Source organism: Drosophila grimshawi, unplaced genomic scaffold, assembly GCF_018153295.1.
Source record: "Drosophila grimshawi isolate 15287-2541.00 unplaced genomic scaffold, ASM1815329v1 contig_311, whole genome shotgun sequence".
Classification (NCBI taxonomy): domain Eukaryota; kingdom Metazoa; phylum Arthropoda; class Insecta; order Diptera; family Drosophilidae; genus Drosophila; species Drosophila grimshawi.
Window position 1 is genome coordinate 3,576,446 of NW_025063098.1, and position 26,905 is coordinate 3,603,350.

General features: G+C 40.8%; 3 protein-coding genes across 5 annotated transcripts; 1 reads left to right on the plus strand and 2 right to left on the minus strand.

Annotated features, from left to right (window-relative positions):
- The first annotated feature begins 98 nt into the window (after positions 1 to 98).
- LOC6563143 lies at positions 99 to 10,493 on the plus strand. 3 transcript variants are annotated; one of them, XM_032737560.2, is made up of 23 exons: positions 1,008 to 1,301; positions 1,357 to 1,509; positions 1,569 to 1,707; positions 1,768 to 1,906; positions 1,974 to 2,046; positions 2,142 to 2,435; positions 2,499 to 2,678; positions 2,751 to 2,886; positions 2,939 to 3,095; positions 3,157 to 3,196; positions 3,261 to 3,572; positions 3,630 to 3,803; positions 3,859 to 3,988; positions 4,043 to 4,169; positions 4,268 to 4,343; positions 4,400 to 4,720; positions 4,783 to 5,261; positions 5,340 to 5,394; positions 5,461 to 5,510; positions 5,630 to 5,678; positions 5,733 to 6,038; positions 6,100 to 6,279; positions 10,083 to 10,493. In XM_032737560.2, exons 1-23 carry the CDS (start codon positions 1,023 to 1,025, stop codon positions 10,404 to 10,406), a joined length of 4,173 nt encoding a protein of 1,390 aa, XP_032593451.1. In that variant the 5' UTR covers positions 1,008 to 1,022; the 3' UTR covers positions 10,407 to 10,493. The 3 variants fall into 3 exon arrangements, with proteins under 3 accessions (XP_043071084.1, XP_032593452.1, XP_032593451.1); XM_043215149.1 differs by lacking the exons at positions 1,008 to 1,301; positions 1,357 to 1,509; positions 1,569 to 1,707; positions 1,768 to 1,906 and adding an exon at positions 99 to 401; XM_032737561.2 differs by lacking the exons at positions 1,008 to 1,301; positions 1,357 to 1,509; positions 1,569 to 1,707; positions 1,768 to 1,906 and adding an exon at positions 902 to 933.
- A 73-nt stretch (positions 10,494 to 10,566) lies between these two features.
- On the minus strand, positions 10,567 to 17,386 carry LOC6563581 (indole-3-acetaldehyde oxidase). Its single transcript, XM_001990472.3, has 6 exons — positions 17,185 to 17,386; positions 15,611 to 16,530; positions 15,281 to 15,514; positions 12,742 to 14,554; positions 11,799 to 12,419; positions 10,567 to 11,311 (listed from the first exon to the last, which is right to left on the minus strand). The coding sequence occupies exons 1-6, from the start codon at positions 17,222 to 17,224 to the stop codon at positions 11,133 to 11,135; spliced, it is 3,807 nt and encodes a 1,268-aa protein (XP_001990508.1). The 5' UTR covers positions 17,225 to 17,386; the 3' UTR covers positions 10,567 to 11,132.
- Positions 17,387 to 19,973: 2,587 nt separating this feature from the next.
- LOC6563146 (indole-3-acetaldehyde oxidase) lies at positions 19,974 to 25,582 on the minus strand. The gene is given in 7 exon segments (XM_032736794.2): positions 19,974 to 20,531; positions 20,534 to 20,905; positions 21,077 to 22,877; positions 23,210 to 23,443; positions 23,507 to 24,256; positions 25,122 to 25,276; positions 25,477 to 25,582. Coding segments are annotated over 7 exon segments (3,777 nt in total). The 5' UTR covers positions 25,517 to 25,582; the 3' UTR covers positions 19,974 to 20,106.
- Between the last annotated feature and the right edge of the window lie 1,323 nt (positions 25,583 to 26,905).

Genomic DNA, 26,905 nt, shown 5'->3' on the forward strand with positions numbered 1-26,905 from the left:
TTTAATAGTTTTCGTATTTGTATATCGTAGCATTCTTACTTATTTTATATTGTAGCTTATTCATACAGTAACACTTGCTTGCAATATTTCTATGTAGGAATGGGAATAGAACCTGAGAGACGAGAACAGAATGAACGACGAACAGATAGACATTAAGAGCGCGAAGAGAGAATGGTGAAATCTTTCATTTGGTGTCAAGATCTCGTCTGATTCGCACGCATATTTAAAGTTACGCACCCAGCTCATCAAAGTTGTAAAATCATATAATGTCTAGTGAAGTGAATGTGAACCCGATAATAAGAATAACTAAACAATTATAATAATAATAATCGTCGTTGAACAACAGCTATCCCATGCTGACAGTCCTGCGCTAAAGTGCCGACTATGCCGTACATACATATGTACATACCAATTGAGCATGAATAAGCACTCGCCTTGTTTATTTATGCTAAAGTCAAAATTGTACATATACATTTATGTATATACATACTTTTCCCGTCCCGGACGTCTCTCACTTTTGTTTACTAATTAAGAGATAAAAAATACGCAAATATTATCTTATCTCTTATTCCATATTCTTAAAGTATATTCGAATTGTAATATGGGTTGTGGTATACAAAGTATGAATCGAAATCGTGATGGGGTATTTCGCCGCTGGATTGTGACTCGTTGCGAAAATAAAGAAAAATAAACAAATAAAATTGATTTTTTTAATACTGTTATCTCAAAGTCGTAGGGAGAGCTTTTTAGCTTTATATGCCCTAAAGCTCGTACTCGATTGAAGAAATCTTTCATGTCGCCGCTACAGCAATCCAGAAACATTCGTTTAGTTCACTGAAAATCGTTCTGTGCGGTCGAACAAATTATATACGTAAATAAATATATTTATACGTGATATATACGCAACTTGCCAAGAATGGCTGAAAATTTGGAGTTAAGTGATGTACATATTAATAACTTTAAAATATTTTCGATACCAAATAAAAGAGTAATAATTTCAGGTGTTTGACTATGGGAATTTTATGGATTGTCGTATATTAAAAGGGAGAAATAAACCAACAGTGGTAGTTCCATTAGATAAGACTGCACTTGAGAAGCTCAATGTAGAATTCCTATCGAGTATTAAGCATGAAAATATTGCTGAAATATATAATACCATAAATTTAAAAGAAGATGAATACCTCGTTCATATACTTGTGGAATATTCGGATTGTGGATCTCTGAGTCGTTACTTACATGGGGAGGAGCAGCGAGAATATACATTTAAAGATTTGCTCTCCTGGATGCATCAGGCCTCCAAGGTAAGGTACGTCTTTGAAGGCAGAGGCAATTCAATAAATTTTAATCTTCTATAAGGGTCTTCAATACATCCATTCCCGGGACCCTATACCGTCCTTTCGAGATATAGAAACCGGAGGACTTATGCTATCCAACAGCTTTGGTACCTTAAAAATCTGTGGCATTCATCATACAACCAGAATTGGCGATAGCATATATGCATCACCGGAGGTTCTCTATAAGTATAATAAGATACATATATAAACCAACCTAATTGTGTCTTCATGCAGGTGCTAACAGAAAAAAATGCGAGTCACAAATGCAACGTATACAGCTTTGGTATTATCTTTTGGGAGTTGATGTCACGCAAGTTACCTTTCCAACACTTAAATTGTCCAGTTTATGAGATTAAAGAATATGTTTTAAAAGGTGAATGATGTACCAAACAGTGTACGCAGTTGTTAAATCTTCTTTCGTCTTCATTCGTAGGGGAACGTCCGAAACTTAATGAAATACGATTACAAAACTGTGAGCAGATCAAGGAATTAATTGAAAAATGCTGGAATTCCGAACCGGATATGAGGCCCTCAATGGATGAGATATGCTCAAAAATCGCACATTTTCTTAAGTAGGATATATATGAAATTGATCATTTTAAATATGTTATATCAAATTTATAATTTATTTGAGTGCAGAAGTGGTTCGGATCAAATCATAAGTTCTAACGCAGGAGCAGTTTTGGACTATGAAGCAATTCTAATAGGCGAGGTATTAACAAATCGCGTTACAGAAAATCATATCGTTTTATTCCAAATGTTCTGCTCTGAAAAATATGAATCATTTATGAATCATACATCTTGCAGGAAATACAAAGGGGCAAGTTTGGCGTTACGTCCAAGGCCACGTGGTATTCTCAGACAATTGCTGTAAAGGAATTGAAACACATTATCAATGAAAATATCGAACATCGAGCCATGCAGCTGATGAATTTATTACATGAAAATGTCGTACATACATTCGGAATCGCTATGAATGCCGAATCTACATATTTACTTATGGAATACGTAGAGGGTGAATCCCTGTTTAACCGTGTCCACAATAAATTGATAGAAATTACTATCGATTCGGCTATGGATTGGATGTATTCTGCAGCGGAGGTATTTTTTATAACATACGGATCTACATATATATTAAATTAATTTACTTATTGTCATTTGTAGGCCATCAAATACCTGTTTTGTGAGATGAAGCTAGACCCCCGTTTCCTTTGTAATTTGAAGACTAAGCATCTGAAGTTCATTGATGGCTTCACATATTTGAAATTATGTAATTTTTGTCTTGCGTTTGACGATGAAAAAGTGTTGAAAAACAATTTAGATACGTCCTATATGGCACCGGAGGTTTGTAAGACACGAAAGCCATTTATGGCAGACGAAAATACGTTTACTATGTACATATTAATTTGTTCGTAGTCAATCAGAGAAGAAGCTTACACGGAGCAGAGTGTCATATATAGCTTTGGTATTATCTTCTGGGAGGTATTGGCACGCAAGAAACCTTTCGATAAATATAAAACTCCATTACAGATAATGAGCGCGGTCGAAAAAGGTAAGAAAGTTGACTATCTACCGAAGTGGTTGTATCATTTTGACTCTTGCAGGTGAACATCCGCCTATTGAAAACATAGCTGAAATTACCTCGAGTTCAATAGAAACATTCATTACGAAATGTTGGCATCAAAAACCGGAAGAGCGATACAAAATGGATGAATTATTGATGTCACTGCAGAATCTGAAGTCAGAAATCAAAATCTATGAGTAATTATTAATGAATCTTCTTAAATATTAATTACTAAGTTTCATTACCATTGCTCTTCAGGAAACCGGTTGACATCGATTTTTTGGAACTAAATCTAAATGTATTACTCTAACAAATTCGCTTTTATTTGAACTAACTGAACTAAAAGAAATTTTGTCCTACAGATTGTTAGCGAAAGTCAATTTGGTATAATTTACAAAGGCGATTATCGAGAGACGGAGATAGCAGTTAAAAAATTTAAACAAGTTTTTAAGCACAATATCAAGAAAGGTCTTGAAGAAGAGGTCACTCGTCACTCACGCTTGAACCATGAGAATATTGTAAAACTATATGGTATTACTTATGATAAAAATGATATTCTACATTTAGTCATGGAATACGCTAATTGCGGATCCCTCTACAACTATTTGCATGATGAGGAACAGCGAACGTACACAGTTAAGAATTCCCTCCACTGGATGTATCAGGCGGCAAAGGTATCTCTTACTTTCTTATTGTCCGGCAAATTAATAGATTTTATTTTCCACTTAAAGGGCATTAACTATCTACTGCATGGAAGAACCATTTCAGAAATACATTGCAATTTAAATTCTCAAAATATGTTGCTGTTCAAAAACTGCAGACTCCTGAAAATTAGTGACTATTGCTTTCCTGACGATCGAGATAATCTTCCAGCCCATCAAAATAGGGCATATTTAGCACCAGAAGTTTGTATTGCATCCAAGAAGTTTTTTAAAGAAAATAACATTAATTCCTGCTTAGGCTCTCGAAGACGGAGAGTATTCAAAAGATACCGACATATATAGCTTTGGTATTGTATTTTGGGAGGTGATGACACGCAAGAAGCCATTTCCCGATTTGGATACATCAGTAGAAGAAGACATCACTAATGGTACGAAAGTTGAAGCTTTACCAAAAAATCAAACAACAATTTTAAGTTTTTCAGGCTTACGACCGGATCTGAAAGATATAATTGAATCAGAGTATAAGGACATAATTAAAAGGTGCTGGGATGGAGATCCAGTAAAACGTCCATCAATTACAACACTGATCGATGAGCTGTATAAACCTGAGTAAGTTTTAAATGAATTATAAATCTAATTCTTTGAGCTCCCTTTAATTAATTTCCGTTATTCAATATCAATAAATTAAATCCATATCCATTTCTTAGGGCGTTTGAAGAAGTTGCTAGGTGTGAATCTGAAGAAGCTCCGGCCGTAGACCTAAGGGATATTGATATGGGAAAGGTAACATGCAATAAAATATGAATTTTGTTTGAAAAACAATCATTTTAAACCATCAGGAAAGTGTTGGAAAAGGTACCTTCGGCGATATCTATAAAGCTACTTGGTTTAAGAAAGAGATCGCTGTACAGCAATGTACAACGAAAACTTTTGGAGGGGACGATTTTGACTCAGCAGATCTTGAAAGATGGTTCCAACAGCTTTCCCGACTTAACCATGAGAATATTGTGGAACTATATGGAATTGCCTTTGATGAGAATCATATCTTTATACTAATGGATTCCCCAGTGTGCATATCGCTTTACAACTATTTGTATGGAGAAGAACATTTTGAGTATACAGTGATGCGAGGACTCAATTGGATGAGCCAATGTGCTAAGGTTTGGTCTAATATTATTGCATAAATTCAGGAACTTTTGTTTGACAATTAATGTATTTGTAGGGTTTAAATTACTTGCATACCATGACACCAAACCCGTTGTTTCATGGTCGTTTATCGCCACACAACCTTCTACTACCCATAACCAATAATTACCGAAATTTGAAAATTTGTGATTTTGGCATTGCTCAGGAATTGCATTTTTCATTTACTCCTTACAATAGCAATTCTTATTATATGAACAAAAAAATATATACAGGAGGTCCACACGAAGAATCAACAGTAGTAAACGTCAAAGGAATTATAAGTCCAATTCAGAGCGACATTTTTAACTTTGGAACTATTCTATGGGAGGTGATGTCACGCAGGAGAGCTTTACTTCGAACACACCACAAAAATATGGTGATGGTTTATACGCCATTTATTATTATAGAAGGTGCAAAACCGATTGAAGATATAATACACCGTTGTTGGTACCCGCGTCGGAAAGAAAAAAAACTAGAAATGGAATGGCTTTCTTCTGAACTCAAAAATATGGTCATGTAAGCTTACAATGAGTTGCAGCAAGTAATGTAAAGTAAAGATAATTTTATCAAGTCGTATGACTGATTTTATTGCAGAACATCTGAAAAATCACACATTTATCATCCCATGAAACAATTGGAGGAAGAAGAGGTAATGCTTAACATATCAATATTTGTTCTCACAATTAATATGTTTTCTATGTGATTTCGGATCCAGTGGGCTACGCTTGCAACAAAAAAATCAAAGGAACGAATTCCGGAAGTTGAGTATGTATTGCAGTTAAACAACAAATTTGTGTAAAATTAAACATAATTTATTTAGATGTGACTTCATTAATTTTCTTTTCTTATCCGACATGATAAAATATTATGCTAATTATTCACAGGCCAGCATACGCAGAGAATGTGGATTTTAACGATATACAAATTTGTGAGGTATAAAAAAACAAAATAAGTTAATTCAGAGATAATTAAATTTTAAGTTTACAGATCCTTGGACGAGGTTCATTCGGCGTTGTTAACAGAGCTGAATGGTCTAATAGAACTATTGCATTAAAAAAAATGACTCCCCAAACAAAAAAGTACCTTCAAACAATTAAGAATGAGATCAAGTTTCTTTCTGATCTTTGCCACAAAAATATTGTGAAATTATATGCCACCGCGTCGCATTCGCAGTCTTTTTATTTACTCATGGAATATGCAGAGTGTGAATCTCTCTACGACTGCTTGCATGGAGAAGATCAACGTAAATACACAAGGTCAGATGGTATTAACTGGATGATTCAACTTGTTGAGGTTGGTTCGTGCACATGTACATTGTAACAAATTATGATTTAGTGTCCCTTCTCATTTATAGGGTATAGCTTACATGCATAATTGCAGAAGTAAACCCATTATTCATCGTGATTTGAAATCTAAAAACTTACTATTAACCGATGAATTCAAAAATTTGAAGATTGGTGATTTTGGCACTGTAAAAGAATTGACGACATTAAATACAGATTCTGTTGGCACACCCTCTTATACAGCTCCCGAGGTTTGTATTTGTATTAGCTAAAAAGTTGAACATTATTATAACTTGGGGTCTATATTTATTCAGAGCTTTGTATTTAATACAGAATATATGTCCGCTTCATGCGACTTATACTACGCGATTCAAGCGACCAAAAGCGACTGACTCTTACTTCATGAAAATAGCTTAAACGTAGCATCGAAGAAGGTCTTGATCATAAGAAACTTACAATTACCGTTGCTCGCAGGCAACAACAGACTAAGACTACAAAACGGGAATGCAAGACAAGCTGCGGTGTACATAGGCAAATACAGTTATTTCCAACACTTCTGAACGCAGTTTGTCTACTTCTTCTCAATTAAGTACTTATGACCGACAGTAACGCAGCCCGTTTCACCTTCAGGATCAATTTCCATTCCTAGGAAATGCTTCAATTGCCCGCTATCGACTACGTCGAACTCCTGTGATATGCACTCCTTCACGCAACCAAAAATGGCTCGCTAGGGCAGGGAGTGAAACCAATCCTGATTAGCACGGTGTTTAGTTTCTCGTTCCACGCACTGCCGCTCTGGTTGTCGCATATAAACCACATCTCGCAGCTCACTGTTGAGATAAGCAGAAGACGTCAATCTGATGCATATACATACCATTTTCTACCGCTAGATTAATCAGTAATCTGATTGTCGAATATCTGGTACAGGGGAGAACGTCTCAGTGTAATTTACGCCATATTGTTGGGCGCATCCTTTGGCCACTAGTCGAGACTTCAAGCGTACTACTTTGCCATGTTCGTCACGCTTCACTGCTAAAACCCATTTACAGCCAATTGCCTTCTCTCCCTTCGGTAGATCAACCAACTCCCAAGTTTTATTTTCTTGTAGACTGTCTATCTCCTTCTGCATCGATGCCCTCCATTCACTGGCATGATCAGAACTCAAGGTTGCATTGACGCTAGCAGGTGCAGCTACGTCATCCGTTGTCATAACATTCAAACTGTTGTACAACTTTCGAGGGCGTCCCGGCTGCCCGGTGCGTACTTTCTTTGGCCTTCCAGGACCTCTTTTGCCCGGTGCGTCGCATGACTCGATTTCCTCGTCGTCACCAATGTCTCCATCTGTAGATATATTTGGCACCTCGTCATCTCGTTCGGAAATCTAGCGATCCTCAGTTTGATCGCCACTATGAAGACTTACAGGCTCATCTTCGACATTCTTCATGATCAGTGTAACATCATTATTACACAGCGAGATTCTGTCCTTTACTCTGTCATCTGTCATTTCACCTTCAAGAAATATCACATCTCTTGCTTCGATTACTTCTCGTGAATCGGGATTATACAATCGGTATACCTTAGCTGTTGCAGAGTAACCAACTAGAACTCTCACCTCACCTTTTGGTAGGAATTTCTTATTGTACTTCTTGTTAAGTGCGATAGCCTTTGTACCGAAAACTTTTAGGTGACTTACAGACGGTTTTTGCCTGACTATGACTCATATGGTGTCATATCCTCCAGCGTAGATGTCTCTGAGCGATTTCACAGATAAGCCGCCGTATTTATAGCTTCTGCCCAGAAATCCTCCTTGAGACCAGCATGCACAATCATGCTTCGTGCCATTTCTACCAGCGTTCGATTCGCGCGCTCCGCTACACCATTTTGTTGGGGTGTATACGGCACAGTAAGCTGCCTCTTGATGCCGTTGCTCACTAAATATTTTTCGAAATCGCCGCTCAAATATTCACGACCGTTGTCGCTTCTGAGACATTTTATCTTGCGTCCAGTTTGTTTTTCTGCAAACGCCTTATATTCTTTAAACTTCTCAAAATTTTCATCGCGAGTTTTCATAAAACACACATGCACAAACCGCGATCTATCGCAATTAATGTGCCAAAATACCGCGCACCACCTACAGAACATTTTCTCATTGGGCCACAAATGTGTATCAAGTCTAGTGTGCCTACGGCGCGGGTCTCAGATTTCTTTGGAAATCTCTTTACACTTATTTTGCACTTCGCGCATGTTTCACATACATGTTCTTTTAAGTCCGAACACTGCCTGGCCTTCAAGCCGTGCACTAAATTTTTCTTAATCATTTTATTCAGACTGACAAAATTTAAATGACCAAGTCGCTTGTGCGAGTTCAGTATGTCTGTTAAATTAGCTTGCGCCCTGAAACACGTTTGCTCATCTGCGTTGAACAAATATAAGTCTTGCTGCTCCTTAACAACTAAGATCACATCGCCTCTACGATTTTCAATGCGCGCTCTCTTTTGCCCAAATTTACAGTGAATCCTGAATCCCTTTTCGTCTACTTTCGATACTGACACAAAGTTGCATTGAAGGTCGCTCAAAACAATAGTGTTATTTTTTCACTTTATGCGGGCTTTCATTCCTATATGCCTGTATGTAATTATTTCCAGCTAAAATAATTTTCTCTTTGTGCTCTCTTAATTCTATGAAGCACGATCTGTCGTTACACAAATGCGCTGTGGCGACACTGTCTAGACACCACGTGTTCTTCGTAAAACTACTACTACTTGGGTTACTTGCCGCTGCAAACACTGAGTACGATTTCTTACTCTCTTTATTTTTCTTGCTTTGCTCTTTTTCGGAGCTGTCTTTTGCGCGACAATTTGCAGCAATGTGCCCACGGCGACCACATGTCCAGCAGCCGGCCTGTGTTGGCTTTATCTGCTGCGCACTTCTACAATTCACTTTACCGTTACTTTCGTCTGTATTTTTGTTTGCTCGATTGTCTATACGCGTCGAGAACATTTTTGTCTCTCCGTTTGACTCTGTCTGCCCGTCTGCTCTACGCCGTTCACTCTCTTCGAGTAACTTGATTTTTATCACACTTAGCGACGGCAACGTGTCACGAGTTTCCATGGCGATCACGAAATTTTCGTATCCATCCGACAAACTTGACAACAACAATATAGACAAACACTCTTCGACCATTAAAAAGCCGATCTCGCTTAGTCTTTCTACTAAGTCCGCAAACTTATGTATGTGCTCTGCCATACTACCCGACTCTACCAATCTTAGCTGTAACAACTGCTTTAGCAAAGTTACACGACGCGCAGGTCCCATTGGCATATGAATTTCTTTCAGGGTGTTCCAGGCACTTGCTGATGTTTGGCAATTCTTCACATTATTTATTTGGGATGCCTTTATGCAAAGCATTATGCTTGCCAGAGCCTTTTCGTCTCTTGCATCAAATATTGCCTTTTGCTCAGCACTGTCATTTTCGTTCTTCACGACATGACCGCACACATACTGCCATAGTTCTGAATACACGAGTACGCTTTTCATTTGAACGACCCAGGCACTGTAATTCTGGTCGTCCAACTTCTCGATCGAACTCATCGAGGTATTCATTTTCTTTAACCACACAGTTATCACACTTGTCCAAGAAAGTCCAGAATGCTCTCATTCACCTTCTACAAGTAATCCTCAGAACAATTCACTGTATTTTCTACGAGCTGAATTTTCCGTGTTCTGGGCCCATAACCTATTATAACTTGGGGTCTATATTTATTCAGAGCTTTGTATTTAATACAGAATATACATATGTCCGCTTCATGCGACTTATACTACGCGATTCAAGCGACCAAAAGCGACTGACTCTTACTTCATGAAAATAGCTTAAACATAGCATCGAAGAAGGTCTTCATCATAAGGAACTTACAATTACCGTTGCTCGCAGGCAACAACAGATTAAGACTACAAAACGGGAATGCAAGACAAGCTGCGGTGTACATAGGCAAATACAGTTATTTTCAACAAACATTTAGTAAAAATATTAATAAGTCGATTCATGCATTCGTAGGTTTTCACTGGACAAAGAATGTATACAGAAAAATGCGATATTTATAGCTTTGGCATTATTCTTTGGGAGGTAATGTCACGAAAGAAGCCTTTTGATCACCTTGGGAAGTCCGAGCCGATGGCAATGCTACGTTTTACTGCCGATGGGAATCGACCTTTACTGGATGATGAACTTAAACACAAATTTGGTGAGCCTTTAGTAAAATTGATTGAGGATTGTTGGCATCAAGATCCGATACGACGACCCACTGCCAAATCAATTGATCTTTCTGAAGTCTCATGTTCTGATGATCCTATTGAAAAATGCATCGCTAAAGCACCGTAATTATTACAATTAATATTCTGCTCATTGAATGTCCTGTTGGTAATATCTAAGAAAGCCTATTGTAACTGGCAAATTAACCAAACAGTTACCCCTACCCCTAATTGCGTTTCAACCCACATGTTGAACACCCGTTGTCACACTGAATTAATTTAACGCTTCGTATGGCATACAATTTATTTACAAAAATGTTTTTAAAATTAATGAGATACCTCGCAAACAGGGCTGGGGACTGTAAAGGTGTCAAACATTAACAACAAAAAAGAATAAATAAATTAATATAAACAATTTTAATAAGCTGTATTTTACACGCCGAGTAATAAATATGCATTGCTCTCAATATAAATAATAAATTGATTTTTGACTGAAAGTTTCTAAGGGAGATCAATCTGTCCCATATTTTCGACAATTGCTAGATAGCCGTTGACCTCTCAGGACAGCCCTCTAGCAGTGTGCAATGAATGTCATTTGGATTTGACTTGGATAAGTTTCTAATTTATTGTGCATTAAAAACAAAAAGCAAGGTGTGCTCTATGCATAAATATATACATATCTCTTATATCATATCATACATATATATTATATATATATATATTTATATAGCTTGTGATTATCGGCGCATTCGCATTACTGGGTTCTTGTGGCCACGTGCCGCATCTCACGCGCTGCTTTTGAATTGCTCTTCATTACGGTGGATGGGAGCTGAGTTCAGTTAGGTATGTGGTCTTATCACAGCTTGAGCTGACCTGGTTCGGTGCCGGCATGCAGAACAAGCAACTCCGGCGTCATTGGAGCATTTAGGGTCACCCACGATTTTGGCAGAGCGGCATCATCTCGGGCAGATTGCAGGGCCTGCTGCAGGGCAAAGGCGACTGCTACGCCCAGGCAAATAGCTGGCTCACCAGTAGCTAACAAAATAGACAGAGAGGGACAGTTAATACTCTCAAACAACAAATATGCGCTTGAATTATGAAAATCGAACCAATATTGAAATGGCCGCAAGAAAGCAAATACAAAAATAAAAAATATGAATATATATAAACTAAGAAACATAAAACTGTATGTGAGAAGTAAGAATGCACTATTTGAGAGAGCTCAGCGAGAAAATACACTGAACCCAATTCATTCCTTATCATAAGTCCCACACGTCCTAGATATGCAAACCAACGCACAGAAAAATATGTGTACTTACGGATGATATTATGGCAGGGTACCTGTCATCTAATCTTAACGATCTCTGGCTCTTTTCGTATCCGACGGACAGACGGACAGACAGGTTAATTTAGATTAAGGGTATAAAAGTGGCAAACTGACGATTTTCTAAATACTGTGACACACATATTTGTTGTTGAGAGAGTAGAAAAAGCTGGCATGCAACGGATAATTGTAACTAACCCTTTGATCGCATGAAGCCAGCCTTGTTGGAGCTCTTGGGCAGCATCTCGATGCGCATATCAATGGGTATATCTTTCGCACCCGGCGGCTTATAATTCCAGGTGCGGTTTGTCAGGCACTCGCCCGTTTTCGGATCGACAACAATCTGCTCACTGGTCCAGTAGCCTAGGCCCATCGAAAAGGCGCCCTCGATCTGGCCAATGTCCACGTGAGGATTCAAGCACTCGCCCGTATCCTCCAGGATGTCGGCCCGATTAATCAGATAGTTGCCAGTTAGCACATCCAGCTCCACCTCGATGAGGCCCAGTCCACATACCGAATACGGTTCCATATCGCCCTGTTTGCACTGGTCACTGGCTATCAAGTTGATCTTGCGATTATATGCCTCGTTGATCAGCTGTTGCCAGTCCGCCGGCTTCAGCTCCGCCTTGAGCGGCTCCAGTCGGGAATTGAGTGTCTCGCACGCCTTGCGCACTGCAAAGCAAACCGACTCGCTTCCCACAGCACCACCAGTGACCATCGAATTGGCACCGTTAATCGTTTCGCTCGCCTCAATGCGCACCTGCTCCATGGCAATGCCCAACGTGTGAGCCACAATCTGAGCGATCTTTGTGTTCATGCCTAAAACCAAAAACAAAAAAAAAAAACAAAAAAGAAAATGTCAAATACATATTTATAAGTTGATATATAAAGAACACAAAAAAATTGGCAACTAGAATATTAGCAAAAATACCACATGAAAATTTGCATTAAAGGCACTATTAAAATTGTATTTTAGAAGCTTAATAAATAAAAAGAATTGTTAAAAGCTTTTCTCATTGCAAACAAGTTTGATTTTCATTTAAATAATATTTTCACCTCTTTTCGGAAAGAAATGAAAATCTTCGCTTTATCAATCAAAGCATATTTTTAATGTCAATTTATGATTTTTGTACAAACTTACCTTGACCCATTTCGATGCCTCCGTGGGCGACGACAACGGTACCATCGCTGTGATAAATGCTCACCGTGGCCGGAAACTGTCCAAAGTATCCAATCTGATACTCCATGATAGCCAGGCCCAAGCCGCGCTTGTGCCAACGATGCTCCTTATTATGAGCAATGATCTCGGCGCGGCGCTCCCGATAACTGTTGTTCTCCAGGAATCGGGGCATCATTTCGCCCATTTTGTGCGCCGGCAAGATGTTGGCATAGCGCACATCCGCCGGATCGTTGCCCGTTGCAAACGCAATATGCTCAATGATATTCTCAATCACGGCAATGCCCTCTACGGAGCCCGGAGCACGGCACGCCGTATTACTGGGCGAGTCGGAGACTACTATAAAGCCATCTAACTTATAGTTATCACCGAACTCGTAACAATTCTTTGACAAAAGCACCGCATGCCCCATGGGCGATTCACTGGTCAAATAGCCGGCATCCTCATACAAGCGACAATTTAGGCCAGCAATTTTACCATTTGCCTGCGCATAGAAATCATAGTCACAGTGGCAGGACCAACGCTTGCCTGTCGTTGTCATAATCGATTCCAGCGATTGTACGAACCTCACTGGACGATTCAGTTTGTGGGCTGCAACCGCTGCAGCAGCAGCAGCAAGATTGCAGCGTGTCGCCTTGCCACCATATCCGCCCCCAATGCGACGGGTCTTCACCTGCACCTCATTGCTCCTCAGATTAAGAGCCTTGGCGACGACATCCTGAGTGAGATCCATCCACTGTGTGGCCACATACATCTGTACACCGCCCTCGAACGGTAGCACCACCGTCGTATGCGGCTCCATAAAATTATGATACTGCAAACCCAAATCCAATTTGCCCGTACCCTGAATCTCGTATGACTCCTGTAAGTCCAATTTATCAAGCATTGATTTCACTGTGTGCTTAATCCGGTCACTGGATGCAGCAGCTGCCGACTGCAGTACATGCATCATGCTGGGCAGCACCTGTTCGGCGCCACCCACATATGTCAGCTCCACCAGCTCGGCGGCGCGTTGAGCCAACTCGTTGGATGTCGCCAGCAGCAATCCAATGGGCTGTTGGTAGAACTTGATTTCACCGGTGGCAAAGATTTGCTCCTCCTGCGGAAAGAAGTGCTCGTCCGTAGCCTTGGGACGCAACGAATTTGGTCCCGGTATATCATTGGCATCCACATAAGCCACCACGCCGGGCAAGGCCAGCGCCGATGTTGGGTCCACCTTGCTAACCTGGGCGCCCACTCGCTTCGCCGTCACAAAGGCCGCCCACAGCTGATTGTGCTGGGTGGGCAGGTCGTTGGCATAGGTCGCCTCACCCGAGCACTGTATTAAACCCTCGTGCTTCTCCGTTGGCTTCGTAACCGGATAGTGCTGTTCGTGCGTTTCGTAGCTCTGCTTGCCACTCGACACAGGACGCTGCAGCAAGGAGCCGCCACTTAAATGGCGACTGCTTACCTTCACCTTCTTCCTCTCCGTGGCTGCCTTCAACAGAAACTTGTACAACAGACCGCAGGCCAACTTGCGTCGATAGATTGGCGATGCATCCGGAAGCACCTCATCCGGCTGCAGCAGCGTCGATAGTTTGGCGAACGCCTGCTCCAACCAGGCATTGTCGAAGGGATTGCGTCCGAGCAGCAGCTCCTCGATGGCCGTCGCATGCACAAAGTCCGGACGAATGCCGCCAAAGCAAATGCGAGCACTTTTCACCTGCGACTCCGCTCCAAGTTCCAGCAGAAATGCGGCATTCACATAGGCATGTGCATTCTGGGCACGTGGCATGATCTGTGGAGGCAACAGAATATTCAAGATTCAAATACCTTACAGAAAACTATCTCGCTACTTAACCTAAAAGCCGATTACATTTCTGATTATGGTATGAGGTATAGTAAATACCCTTCATTTAAAATAAACTAAATAAAAACCATCCAACAATAATCAATATTCAAATTGTAGCCTGAAAAAGAAGGATGAATGCTGTCTTTTAATGCATATTGATGCTAAAGCTATAGGTGCTTTATTATTTGTAGGCAGAAGATAATTTAGCATAGAGATGATCGATTGTCGAATTTATTACTACAGTTACCACAAATTAACACACACATAACCTGCTGCATTCAAAATTGAAAAATAAAATATGAAGTCATAAATCAATTTGTGGATAAACTATCCAAATTACAAACATCTCAATTATTTAAAGCGATAGTTCCTATTTAACTTAAAGCTAACCATATTATAAACGCCAGCTGTAAGCTGCAATTGTAAGTTATCACAAATAAAAAAAATGTAAAATTAATATTTTCAAAATATTTTTACATGAAAGAATTTCGAATTTAAGATTGAAGAATGCTTTGAAAAAGGTAGTAATTTCGGCGTGGCTGTAGATATACAATAATTATATTGTATATTATTAAGAATTATACTTTAATTAATTAATTTATAATTTCATCGCACTGTCATTTTAGATAAATGGGTGTAAATATTTGATCAATAAATGAACTCGATTCTTACCTTATACGAATCAAATAGTACATTCTGCTTTGAGTAGGCGGGCAGAAGAATTGCACGAAGGATTTTACCCAGCATTGGCAGCTTCAAATAGCTGTCCAGAGTCAACGTTAGCTGCTTTTCCGCCGACTCTTGAACGATGACCTTGGCATTTAAGGCCTCCAGCACAATGTACACATCGGAGGGGAACTCGGGGTGTGCGTGCTTAATGGCCAAGTTACCAGCTAGAGTGCCAGCCTGAATAATGATACGATTATACAATTGTTAGATTCTTGTGGACATATTGTGATAAGATACGAGTGCACTCGTCTTGATAAGTATTAATTGACTCACATTGCGCACTGGCACGTTGGCAATCCAGTCCAAATGTTGCCAGACCTGCGCCAGATACTCGAATCCGCTAGTTTGCTCCAGCTTGCGGCATATATCCATTGTCTCGCTGAGACTCAGATTGCCGCCCAGTGTGAGAAGGCCATCCTTTAAATTGTAACCTCTCAGCTCCGGAACGGAGCGAACATCGATGAACGCCTTAATCTCTGCACTACGCCTGTAGATGCCATGCGCCGTGTTGCCTGCCACTAGCATATAGGGTAGCTGCTCCTTGCCAGCCACCTGGAGTGCTTCGAAGAGCTCCGGCAGTGTCTGTGGCCAGGACCACCGACTGCCGTCGTCATAGAGCTGTACGCCATGTTTTTGCTTGCAGGTGCCGGCACAGAGTTCGCCTGTTTTTGGGCACTGTTTCCTGCTCAGATCCTCAATGTCCGCAACACATTCCGCTGGCACCTCAATATTGCTGTCGGCTGCAAAGGACTTCATGGCATCCAGAATGGGTCGATAGCCGGTGCAGCGGCAAATGTTGCCACCAAATGCATTCTCCACCTCAGCCATGGTGACTTGACCATGCTTGGACTTGAGCAGTGCATACATATTCATCACCATTCCCGGTGAACAGTAGCCGCACTGAGTGCCATTCATCTTGGCCAGACGCTCCTGTATGGCATGGTAGCCCTTCCGTTTATTCCCCAACCCCTCTGATGTGGTCACTATCAGACCCAAACAGCTGTTCAGCAGCGTCAGGCACGAGTTGACCGCCCATGTGCATAGTTCACCCGTTTCCGGATTTATGCCACTCAGGGCGCAAACGCAGACGCCGCATCCTCCCTCTTGGCACATGAATTTGGTGCCCGTTAAACCGGCATGCTCCCGTATAAAAGTGTTCAGGCTGATGTCAGCGGGCAGAGTTGCCAGGTTCACTAAAAGAAAATTTGTTGTTAGCTATAATAATATATATCTTTATATACATATTAGGCACGTTTAACTAGACTTCTTAGTTGTTTTAGTTTTATAGGACTGTTAAAGTGCCGTTAGTTTGTTTTAATTTTTATTATCCTTATTTTCGTTGAACAAACTGCAGCTTAAATGTTAAACGTTGACCAACACAGAGCGCCAGTATTTCCACAGCAACGCTATGATAGATCAACGGCTCTTATAAAACGCCAGTAACGGAATTTTAATGTGGCTAAGTGGATATTTAAAAATATCATCACAATATATTCTCAACTATTTCTTATTTAACGTAGATAAAAAGTGAAACCACTAAAACTTTGTGAGTTTTTCATGTTTATAATTCGTATCAGTGCCACTAAAATGATAATAACAAATAGTTTCTTAAGTTAAAAAAAAACATCGTTTCACCTACATGGTTAATTATTAAACAAATATAGATTATTATATTCAGAAGTAGTATATTATAGTATAGTTGGCTTTTTCCATCGATAGTATGTATGTACATATGTACAAATGTATGTATATAAGTCTGTCCTCAATTAGCCACTTGAAATAGTGTTCTTAACGTATAATTTGTTTGTGCCTAAGTATGTATTTATGTAATTGGTAAGCATACATACCTGCATGGCAATCACCGTTGATAGTTATACTTCTAGACATTATCAGTGTTTTTTTTTTTTTCAACTAATTCAAACCCACTCGTTTTCGTAAAGCTATTTTTAATACCGCGCACCTATTACGTTTTGGAGTCAATAAATGTTCTGGAATGTGCGTATTTCACAATTCGTGGCAACTATTCACACGCCGATCTCCGCAAAACTGGAGGTCCGAGCCCATAAGCTACAGCATTTATATGTTAGCCGAACTCGCTCGTGAATGTTCGTCAATTTCAAGTGAGAGCAAGAAACGTTACATCACTACGATTAATTGACGTTATCGCTTGCTTCATCACACGCTCACACGCTCTTTGTCTTTCTCACTCCCGTTCGCTCTGCAGAATGCCATTGAATCAGTAAGCTTTTAAGCTTTTCTCTCCGCCTCTGACTCGCTCTCTCTCTCTCTCTCTCTCACCCTCTCTCTTTCTCTGTCTCTTTCTCTCTATTTTTCTCTGCTTCTACTTAATAAGTTAAATCTACGAATTACTTACTTTTGGTGTAACAATTTTTTTTCGTAACAAAATTTCTAACACATTCAAGAACATATATGCATATATATATATATATATATGTATGTATACGTATATATATATTCATTTTTATACAGAGTGCATTTATAATATGAGTGCAAGCGCATTTCATTATCACTGCCCCAAAGATAGCAATAACTAATATATACAATGTTGTTTGATGTTATAAATATATAAACAACTCAACAAAACAACTTAACAATATCGAAAGGCATAAAAAAAATATATCTTTCCAGCAATAAAGCAACAAGTAAAACAAGTCTCGCATATTATAAACTATTTCAAATTTAACGTATACATACATATATATGATAACTATCATATGCGCTGTCTTTTCTTTTTGGCTATTTACATTAAATGATTATTGTGCTTCGGAGATTAGATAATAAAGCATGTAAGAATATAAGAAAAAAGTAAGCGTGAGCTCGACTACGATATACCCTGAACAAAGCTGATTAACTATATTCTAGTTGTATTGCCAAATTTCACTTTAAATAACGGGAGTTGCAGAATACACACAAACATATTTAAGTGTGCGTTGATTATCATTCTATCCCTTTCTCACACATACGCTACCATATTTATGCGTAGGTATTTTTTATCCGATCGTGATGAAATATTCCAGTTGATCAATTAAATATAAATTAGAATTAGTGATCGATAAAGCGATATAAAATCATCAGCAACATTTTTTCCGTATTGAGACCGCAATACTGAAACCCACAATGTTAACCCACTGTTAACTTGTGTGGATTCTGTGAACAGCTGTTCCACAGGGTCAAAATAATCAACTTTGATTTGTGTTGGCGGCGGCTAGCGACAAATTACCCAAAAACAACATGAGAACAGAAAAGGTATCGAAATAAATATAATAAAAGTAATTGTGATAGAAATAATATGTTGAGCCAACGTAGCGTTGTAGATTTCCGAACGCCAGGCATACAAATTATACATCAGTACATTTACCTATTTGAAAAGCGATCGGGTGTTTCGATTCATAGTCATACCCCTCCAACAATCCAAACAGGTAATTACAATTTTCGGCGCTCATATGAAAGATTTCATGAAATAGTTCCGGATTTCGGAGTAAATTCTAAAATTATTTTATAAAAAGCCAATACATCAAACATTTTTCTGAATACTCTCATCGCTTGCAAATCTTCCTTAAGTCCCCTTTTTCGCAAATATGGGTTCATCGATATTCGACATGCGCGCCTCTTCCTTTCATCTTATTATTTCTTGTTTTAATCGACATTTTTATTTATTATTATTGAAATATATTGCAATTTCGCGACCGAAACTTTGAACATATATTGGTCTGTGCCCGCGTCGGACAAAGTATAAAAATTTGCATGCTACGTCCACTAGATCTATCATCTAGGGGGCTAGATAATCAATAAAATCGATATTTGCAAATCGATAAGGCCACATATCACCCATAATTTTAAGGCTGAAATCACCAAATTTTGTTGGTAGGTTGTTGGGGATGTTCGCCCCGGAGTCGACGCCTAAAAATTTTAAATGGTTATATCTTCTGAAATATTTGACAATTTTTAGACCTCGCCCGCACCCGCTGCCCCCAGGAACTTCGACCCTACAAATTTGAAATGCGCATATCTTCCACAATTTGTAAGCTAGAGTCACCAAATTTGAAAAGTGTGTTATTCGTAACTCCCCTATGAGATCGATCAAAAATTGCCCACTCCGCCCCCTAAACGGATACACCTGTTAGAGTAAGTCGATAAAACAATATTTCGCACACAATTTGAAAGCTAGTCACCAAATTTTTCGCCCTTAAAAACGATAAAAGCAATTTAAGAGCTAAGATCGCACTAGTAATTAACTCGTAATTTAAGAGCTAAAATTACCGATCATGGAAGGAAGATTACTAGGAACCTTCTCAAATAATGTTTTCGGGCACGCCCACTCTCTCGCCCAAAATTTTCAACGTTTCATCGACCGTTTTTTAAGAGCTTCAGTTACCAAACATCGTTACTAGCTTTATCTATCGCAATTTAAAAGGCAAGTTTGGACAGTATTTGTTGGCGACACCCACCCGGTGATTTGCTATCTGTTATCAGCTTTTATTACACAATTTGCACGAATCCATTTATATTTAAAAGGATAATTTAAATATTGCAAAAGGAGCTTTAAAAACAGTTTGGAGCAAGAAGAAAATTCTACAACTTTAAGAGAATAAGTAAATGGATAAAAGCTGATAGGTCTGATAACATCCGCATTAATATTTATTCATTGAAGTTAACATCAATTAACTAATATCTAGTCCAATATATAAGTGTGTATATACGTGGATATAAACATGTTTTTTAAACAGTTTCAATTGCATTATTGCTCCTCATTTAAGTCGAAATGATTTAATATCGTGCCCGGCATTCAGTAGCAATATTTCGGGCGTTGTGGGTGCACCCAGACGGACCCACTCGCGAGGCAAGCCGGCATCCTTCCTGGCCGATTGCAGTGCCTGTTGCAGGGCAAAGATTACGCTGACGGCCAAGCAACAGGGTGGCTCGCCGGTGGCCTTAGAACGCATAAATCCAGCACTGCTCGCCTGTGGATTCTGCACCATTTCGACGCGAAAATCAATGGGTATATCCTTTGCGCCTGGCGGTTTGTAGTTCCATGTGCGATTCGTGAGCAAGCGACCCGTCTGTCGCTCGTAGATCAACAGCTCGCTCAGCCAGTAGCCCAGACACATGACAAATGCGCCCTCGATCTGACCAATGTCGATATAGGGACTGAGACTCTCGCCAGCATCCTCAGTAGATCGACACGCCGGATCTGATTGCTGCCGGTCAGCACGTCCAGCTCGATCTCTGTCAACGCCATGCCATACACATGATAGTTCTGCATGTCGCCTTCCTTGTAATGGTCCGATGCAATCAGATTGATCGATGCCGCAAATGCCGCTTGCACCGTTTCCTCCCAGCCGACACCCTTCTTCTTCATCGGCTGCAGGCGCTTGTTGAGCGTCTCGCATGCCTTACGCACCGCAAAGCAGAGGCTTTCGCTGCCAACGGCGCCACCGGTGACCATCGAATTGGCGCCATTTATGGTGTCCGACGACTCAATTTTAATATAGCTCAACTCGATGCCCAAAGTGAAGGCGGCCACCTGGGCCACCTTTGTGTTCATGCCTGTGGAGAAAATGGACCAAAACACTTTTTTAAATTCACAGATCAAATACTGCGCTAGTTCAGGGTGCCCAACACTAGAGGATACCCTGTTTAAATCAATGGAGAATATTTTATTTTTGAATATGATTATTATATTATATTGGAATAATATGTAATATTGGAATAACTCACCTTGACCCATTTCGATGCCTCCATGCGTGACAACAACGGTGCCATCGACATGATAAATGGCCACCGTTGCAGCATATTGTCCAAAGTAGAATATGGGATAGTCCATAATTGCCAAACCCAATCCTCGTTTGGTCCAGCGATTGTTGTCATTATGGTTCTCGATTTCCTGCCGGCGGGCACGATATTCGCGCGATTTTAGGAATTGTGGCAGCAGCTCTGCCATTTTGTTACCCTTGGCTATGTTTAGAAGACGCACCTCGGCCGGATCTCGTTCAACCACAAACGCCACATGTTCCACAATATTCTCAATCATGGCAATGCCCTCAACGGAGCCAGGTGCACGGCACCATGTCGAACTGGGCGCATCGGTAAGGACAGCATTGCCATTGATCTTATGGTTGGCATCGTTGAAGTCATAGCAGTTGGCCGCCGTAGATGTGGAGTGTCCGCTGATGGGATTCTCGTTGGTATTCCAGCCAGCATCCTCGTAGAAATCATTCTGCAATCCAACAATCTTACCAGAATTAAGCGCATGGAATTGATAATCGGAACGACAGGCCCAGCGCTTCCCATTTGCATCCATCATCGATTCCAAGGATTGAATGAACCTCACCGGACGATTCAATTTGTGGGCAGCCAAGGAGGCAGCGCAGGCAACTTGATTGCCACGTGTTATTTTGCTGCCATAGCCGCCACCCAAGCGCCGCACCTGGAGTTGGACGTCCTTCGCTTTCAGCTGAAGCATGTGGGCAATCACCGATTGTGTTTGATCCATCCACTGGGTGGCCGAGTAGATCTTGAGGCCATCTTCAAACGGCACGGCGACCGTTGTCTGTGGCTCCATAGTGAAGTGATATTGCAGTCCCATCTGGAAGACACCTCGCACACTCACATCCGGCTCGGCGCTGCACTGAAACTTGCCCGGCTTCGGCTTGGCCATTTGGATGATGAGCGACGAATCCAGCGGCGACATGTCCAGCACATCGCTTAAGCTGGGTAGCACGGGACGCAATAACTGCGACTGACTGTAGGTGATCTTGACCAGCTTAGCAGCACGCTGAGCCCGCTCCGCACTCAGAGCGACCACCAGGCCCACGGGCTGTTCGTAGTAACGCACGCGTGTTGCACAGAAGATCTCCTCGGGTTCGTAGCCAAATGTCGGGTCAGTGAACGTATTTGAGCCGGGCACATCCTTGGCACTGTAGAAGGCTATTACGCCGGGTTGGCGCAGTGCCTCAGTCGTATCAATTTGCTCAATGCTTGCACCCACTTTGGTGGCGCCCACAAAGGCGCAGTGCAGCGTGTTGGTTGTGGTCAGCACATCGTTCATGTAGGTGGCTTCGCCGGAACATTGAATCATGCTCTCCACTTTCTGCACCGCTTGCGTCACCGGATAGTTTTCCTTCTTTGTCTGGTACACCTGTGTGCCCGAGGACAGCGCTCGCTCTAGCAGCTTGCCACCGCTCCTAAAGGCATCATTCACTGATGCGGCGGGCGCGTGCTTCAATAGAAACTTATAGAGCAGTCCACCAGCCAAGCTCACACGATATGCGGCCGAGGCATCCGGGAGCACCTCATCCGGCTGCAGCAGCGTCGATAGCTTGGCGAACGCCTGCTCCAACCAGGCATTGTCGAAGGGATTGCGTCCAAGCAGCAGCTCCTCAATGGCCGTCGCATGCACAAAGTCCGGCCGAATGCCGCCAAAGCAAATGCGAGCACTTTTCACCTGCGACTCCGCTCCAAGTTCCAGCAGAAATGCGGCATTCACATAGGCATGTGCATTCTGGGCACGTGGCATGATCTGTGGAGGCAACAGAAGATTCAAAATTCAGATACTTAACAGAAAACTATCTCGCTACTATATCATTTATCTGATTGTATTTTTAACTATGCTTTGAAATCTGGTTAATACCCTGTAATTAGAATGGGAACACAATATTTCAAATAAAAGTAATCTTCAAATTGTATCCTGGAATAAAGTTTTTATGGGATATTAGGAGGTTATTTTAAGTAAAATCCCCAAGGATATTTATAATACACAGGAACAAAAGTTGTCTGTTAGGAAATGAGTGCGTATCTGAGTCAAATGTAAATAATGCTCTCTTAATATGTGTACGTGGAATGCCTGGATACCTTATACGATTCGTAAATGTATTTTTCCTTGGGATAGGCAGGCAACAGGAATGCCTTCAGCACCAGTTTTCTATCCTTGGAGCTCAAATAGTCGGCCAGTGGCATTTGCTGCTGCTCCTTGGCATTTATAGACGCCAGGACATGGACATTAAGTGCCTCGAAGCTGATGTGGACATCCGATGGGAATTCGGGATGCTGTTTCTTAATCGCGATATTGCCAGCCAGGGTGCCAGACTGCAAGATCAAGATCGGAATTAGTTGACAGTTGGGAGTTGTGGACAAATTGAGAAAACGTACATTACGAACTGGCACATTGGCAATGAGATCTAAATGCTGCCACAGCTGCTGCAGATACTCAAAGCCAGCCTGTTGCGAGGTGTCCTTAACGATATCCATGGCCTGACTGAGACTGAGATTGGCGCCCAGCTTGAGCTGCTGGGCATCGCTGCTGTGCTCCTGCAGCTCGCCGACGCCGCGCACATCGATAAAGTGCCGAGGAGTGTCCGGGGAACGTCGATAGACGCCATGCGCCGTATTACCGGCAACAAGCATAAACTCCTCCTGCTCACCCACCTTCTCCAGTGCCTCGAACAGTTCGACTAAAGTCTTTGGCCAATGCCATTGGCTGCCATCGTCGTAGATGAGGTTGGCCCTTACGCAATTGCCGGCACAGCGTTCGCCTGTTTTGGGGCACTGTTTCCTGGTCCTCATGTTCAAGTCCTCAATGTCCGCTACACACTCTGCTGGCAATTGAATATTGCTGTCCGCGGCAAAGGACTTCATGGCGTCCAGGATGGGTCGATAGCCGGTGCAGCGGCAAATGTTGCCACCAAATGCATTCTCCACCTCAGCCATGGTGACTTGACCACCGCGCGACTCCAACAATCCGTGCATATTCATCACCATTCCCGGCGAGCAGTAGCCGCACTGGCTGCCATTCAACTGCGCCAGACGCTTCTGGATCGGATGATAGCCGCTGCTCTTGTTCCCCAGTCCCTCGGACGTCACGATCTCCAGCTGCGAGCAGCTATTCAACAGCGTCAGGCACTGCAAATGCAAAGTTTTGGGTGAGTAAATCCAAGTGAACGAATCGATTGTGTGCACCGACGAAAAGATACCCTATTAATTCGAGCAACGAAAACTTCAGTTTGGAGAGTATTGAGAAGACTATAAGTAAATATGAAAAACATTATGTTTTCTAATAATATTTGGATATATTCCATTTTAAGTGATACTCTACCACTGTACACACAGAAAAAAAACGCACTGAAAATTCAGAACGTCATCCTAAAAAATATAAAGTTTTACTTGTTTTTAGGTATAATTTTTCTTAACCTTGGAAAGTCTTGCGCTAAATAGACAATTAAAAAATTGTGGTCCATTTTCTATTTTTCAAAAATAAATTTCTTAACACTAAAATATTTCCATGAAATACAAATGCAAACCTATATTTTTAGAATAAATCATTTCTGTAAGTTTGTTTTGCAAATTAAGCTATATAAACTTCAAAGCTATGTGAAAGGTTTGTATATGTGAAATCTTAAAATACCAACATTTAATAACAATAATAAGTAAGTAATAAGTAAAAATCAAATATAGGAATTCTTCTGCTGTACACAAAAAGCAAAATAAACCCTGGAAATTATACGTATTTTGTCTACATTTTAGAAAAAGTCAACCTGAAATTAAGAAATTCAAACCCCGGTTTTTAGAAAATAATGTGACAAACCCTTGGTGCCAAAAGTATGGCGAATTCAGGGAGATCTGAGTGTATAAAGAGGTGATCACTCAGACCAGACTGTTCGCATCAGCTCGACGTGCTGACCCAGAATGTGTATAATATTCCTGCCTAAACAATACTTGTTTTGCACGACTACACGGTATACGAATCTGGAATTGGAAACACTCTTACCGAGTTGACGGCCCAGCTGCGTTGACCGTCGCGCAGCACACAAATGCAGACGCCGCAGCCGCCCTCCTGGCACATGAACTTCGTGGCTGTCAGCTGCGCATGCTCCCTGATGAAGGTGTTCAGCGTTATGTCTGGCGGCAAATTGGTCAGATTCGCTGCGTAGCGAGAAATCGAATAAGAAGCGATATTTAGTATAGCAAACAGTTCAACATGACGGACGTATGGAAAATGAAAATGCCATTCGCTAACTTGAATCCGATGGAATCGTTCGCGATTTATTTTATTTACCAGCTACCAGTGCAGGTCATCTAATAGTCGTCTTCGTACGATTGTCGTTTTTGTAATTACAACTTACCTGTGTAGGGCTGACCGTTAATTGTGAATGTAGTCGTCATGTCGGAATAATTACGTGCACTTATTCACTGAAACACTGGAGTTCAAATGTATGCAAAACCCTTATTTTATTTTTCTAAATGTAAAATGCTCCGTTAATTTACTCCTGGTGCAGCTGCTGATGCTTCTGGCGGCTTCGGTTGTTCGCATTCAACTGAATGTCGACGTGCTTGGCAGCTGTGAGCACTTGTTTGAATTGAATAGATACCTGTTGTTGTTGTTGTTTAATTAACGACTTTTGAGCAGAAAAAAATTAAAATAATTCGCAGCCTGGCGTTGTTGTTGCTCAACTCTAATTGCAGCTTTGCTATCTCGGTTCAATCAAACTAACGGCGCTGGTTTTGTTTTTGTTTTTCGTCGATGCTGCTGTTTTCTTGCTTCGTTAGTCACAATATACAGTTACATAAAGAGATGGAAAGAGACAGGTCGTGATCTTTACAAAAATAGTAATCAAATTTTATTTTTCAAGATCGTAACTTATTTAAGTATACCTCTTTCAGAACATATATATTACTTAAAATTGCGTAATCAAAATAATTGTGCAAACGGTGTTGATCGTCGTCATGCATATAAAGAAAACTCATCTAATGTTTTTTATTTAGTTTTGTTTGATTTAATTCACATACATATGTATATGTATGTTTGTATGCCTTCTCAAGCACGTAACAAAAATCGAAAGGCACATAAATAAAACTTAGCAGACATCTTTCCAGCCAGAGACAGAGTCACAATTAAAACAAAGCAACGGATATCGTAGACAGGTCTCGCGTGTAAAAACAATCATTATATGTATTTATTCATCGGCTTGCGACAAACGTGTGCATTTACATTGTATGTACATACATATGTATGTATATACATACATTCCACAATCGTAGACAATGAGGAGTTGCAAAATACACACAAGTTTCCCGTCCCATTCTCACAATTGCGTTAGCATATTTATGCATAACCCAGGTGACTTCTATTCAATCTTGATGAAAGTTTCAATTGATCAATAATATCCACATGTATTTTATGTATTAATTAGAAGCTTCTCATCACAAATTATGGCTTTTATTGCTATCGGAAAACGATAAGTATCGATATTCGCTAAACGGGGACAGTTATTGATAAAATCAAACACACTTTGTAAAGGTCGGCGATAGATCGATCATTTATGTTGGCACCCTACCTTGAAAGAGAAAGAGAAAGAAAGAAAAGGAGCCGAAGGAGGAAAGAAAAGGGCCGCATGCGCATAGAAAATTGAATATATAAGACTATGAAAAGGACTAAACAAGCGGCAACAACAGATAGAATAAACGAAAGACTGACCAGCCGCTAACACGGAGGATATCGCCGGGGCTGAAACAGAAATGCAATCCAGGGAACAGTAAGACGATCAAGAGCAT

Coding starts and splice junctions, on each gene's coding strand:
- LOC6563581 (XM_001990472.3), bottom strand. CDS start 17,224: ATGTCTAGAAGTATAACTATCAACGGTGATTGCCATGCAG. Junction 16,531..17,184: donor CAACGGTGATTGCCATGCAG/GTATGTATGCTT, acceptor ATTTTCTTTTAG/TGAACCTGGCAACTCTGCCC. Junction 15,515..15,610: donor CCAACGTGCCAGTGCGCAAT/GTGAGTCAATTA, acceptor ATCATTATTCAG/GCTGGCACTCTAGCTGGTAA.
- LOC6563143 (XM_032737560.2), top strand. CDS start 1,023: ATGGATTGTCGTATATTAAAAGGGAGAAATAAACCAACAGTGGTAGTT. Junction 1,907..1,973: donor AAAATCGCACATTTTCTTAA/GTAGGATATATA, acceptor ATTTGAGTGCAG/AAGTGGTTCGGATCAAATCA. Junction 3,804..3,858: donor GGGCATATTTAGCACCAGAA/GTTTGTATTGCA, acceptor ATTCCTGCTTAG/GCTCTCGAAGACGGAGAGTA.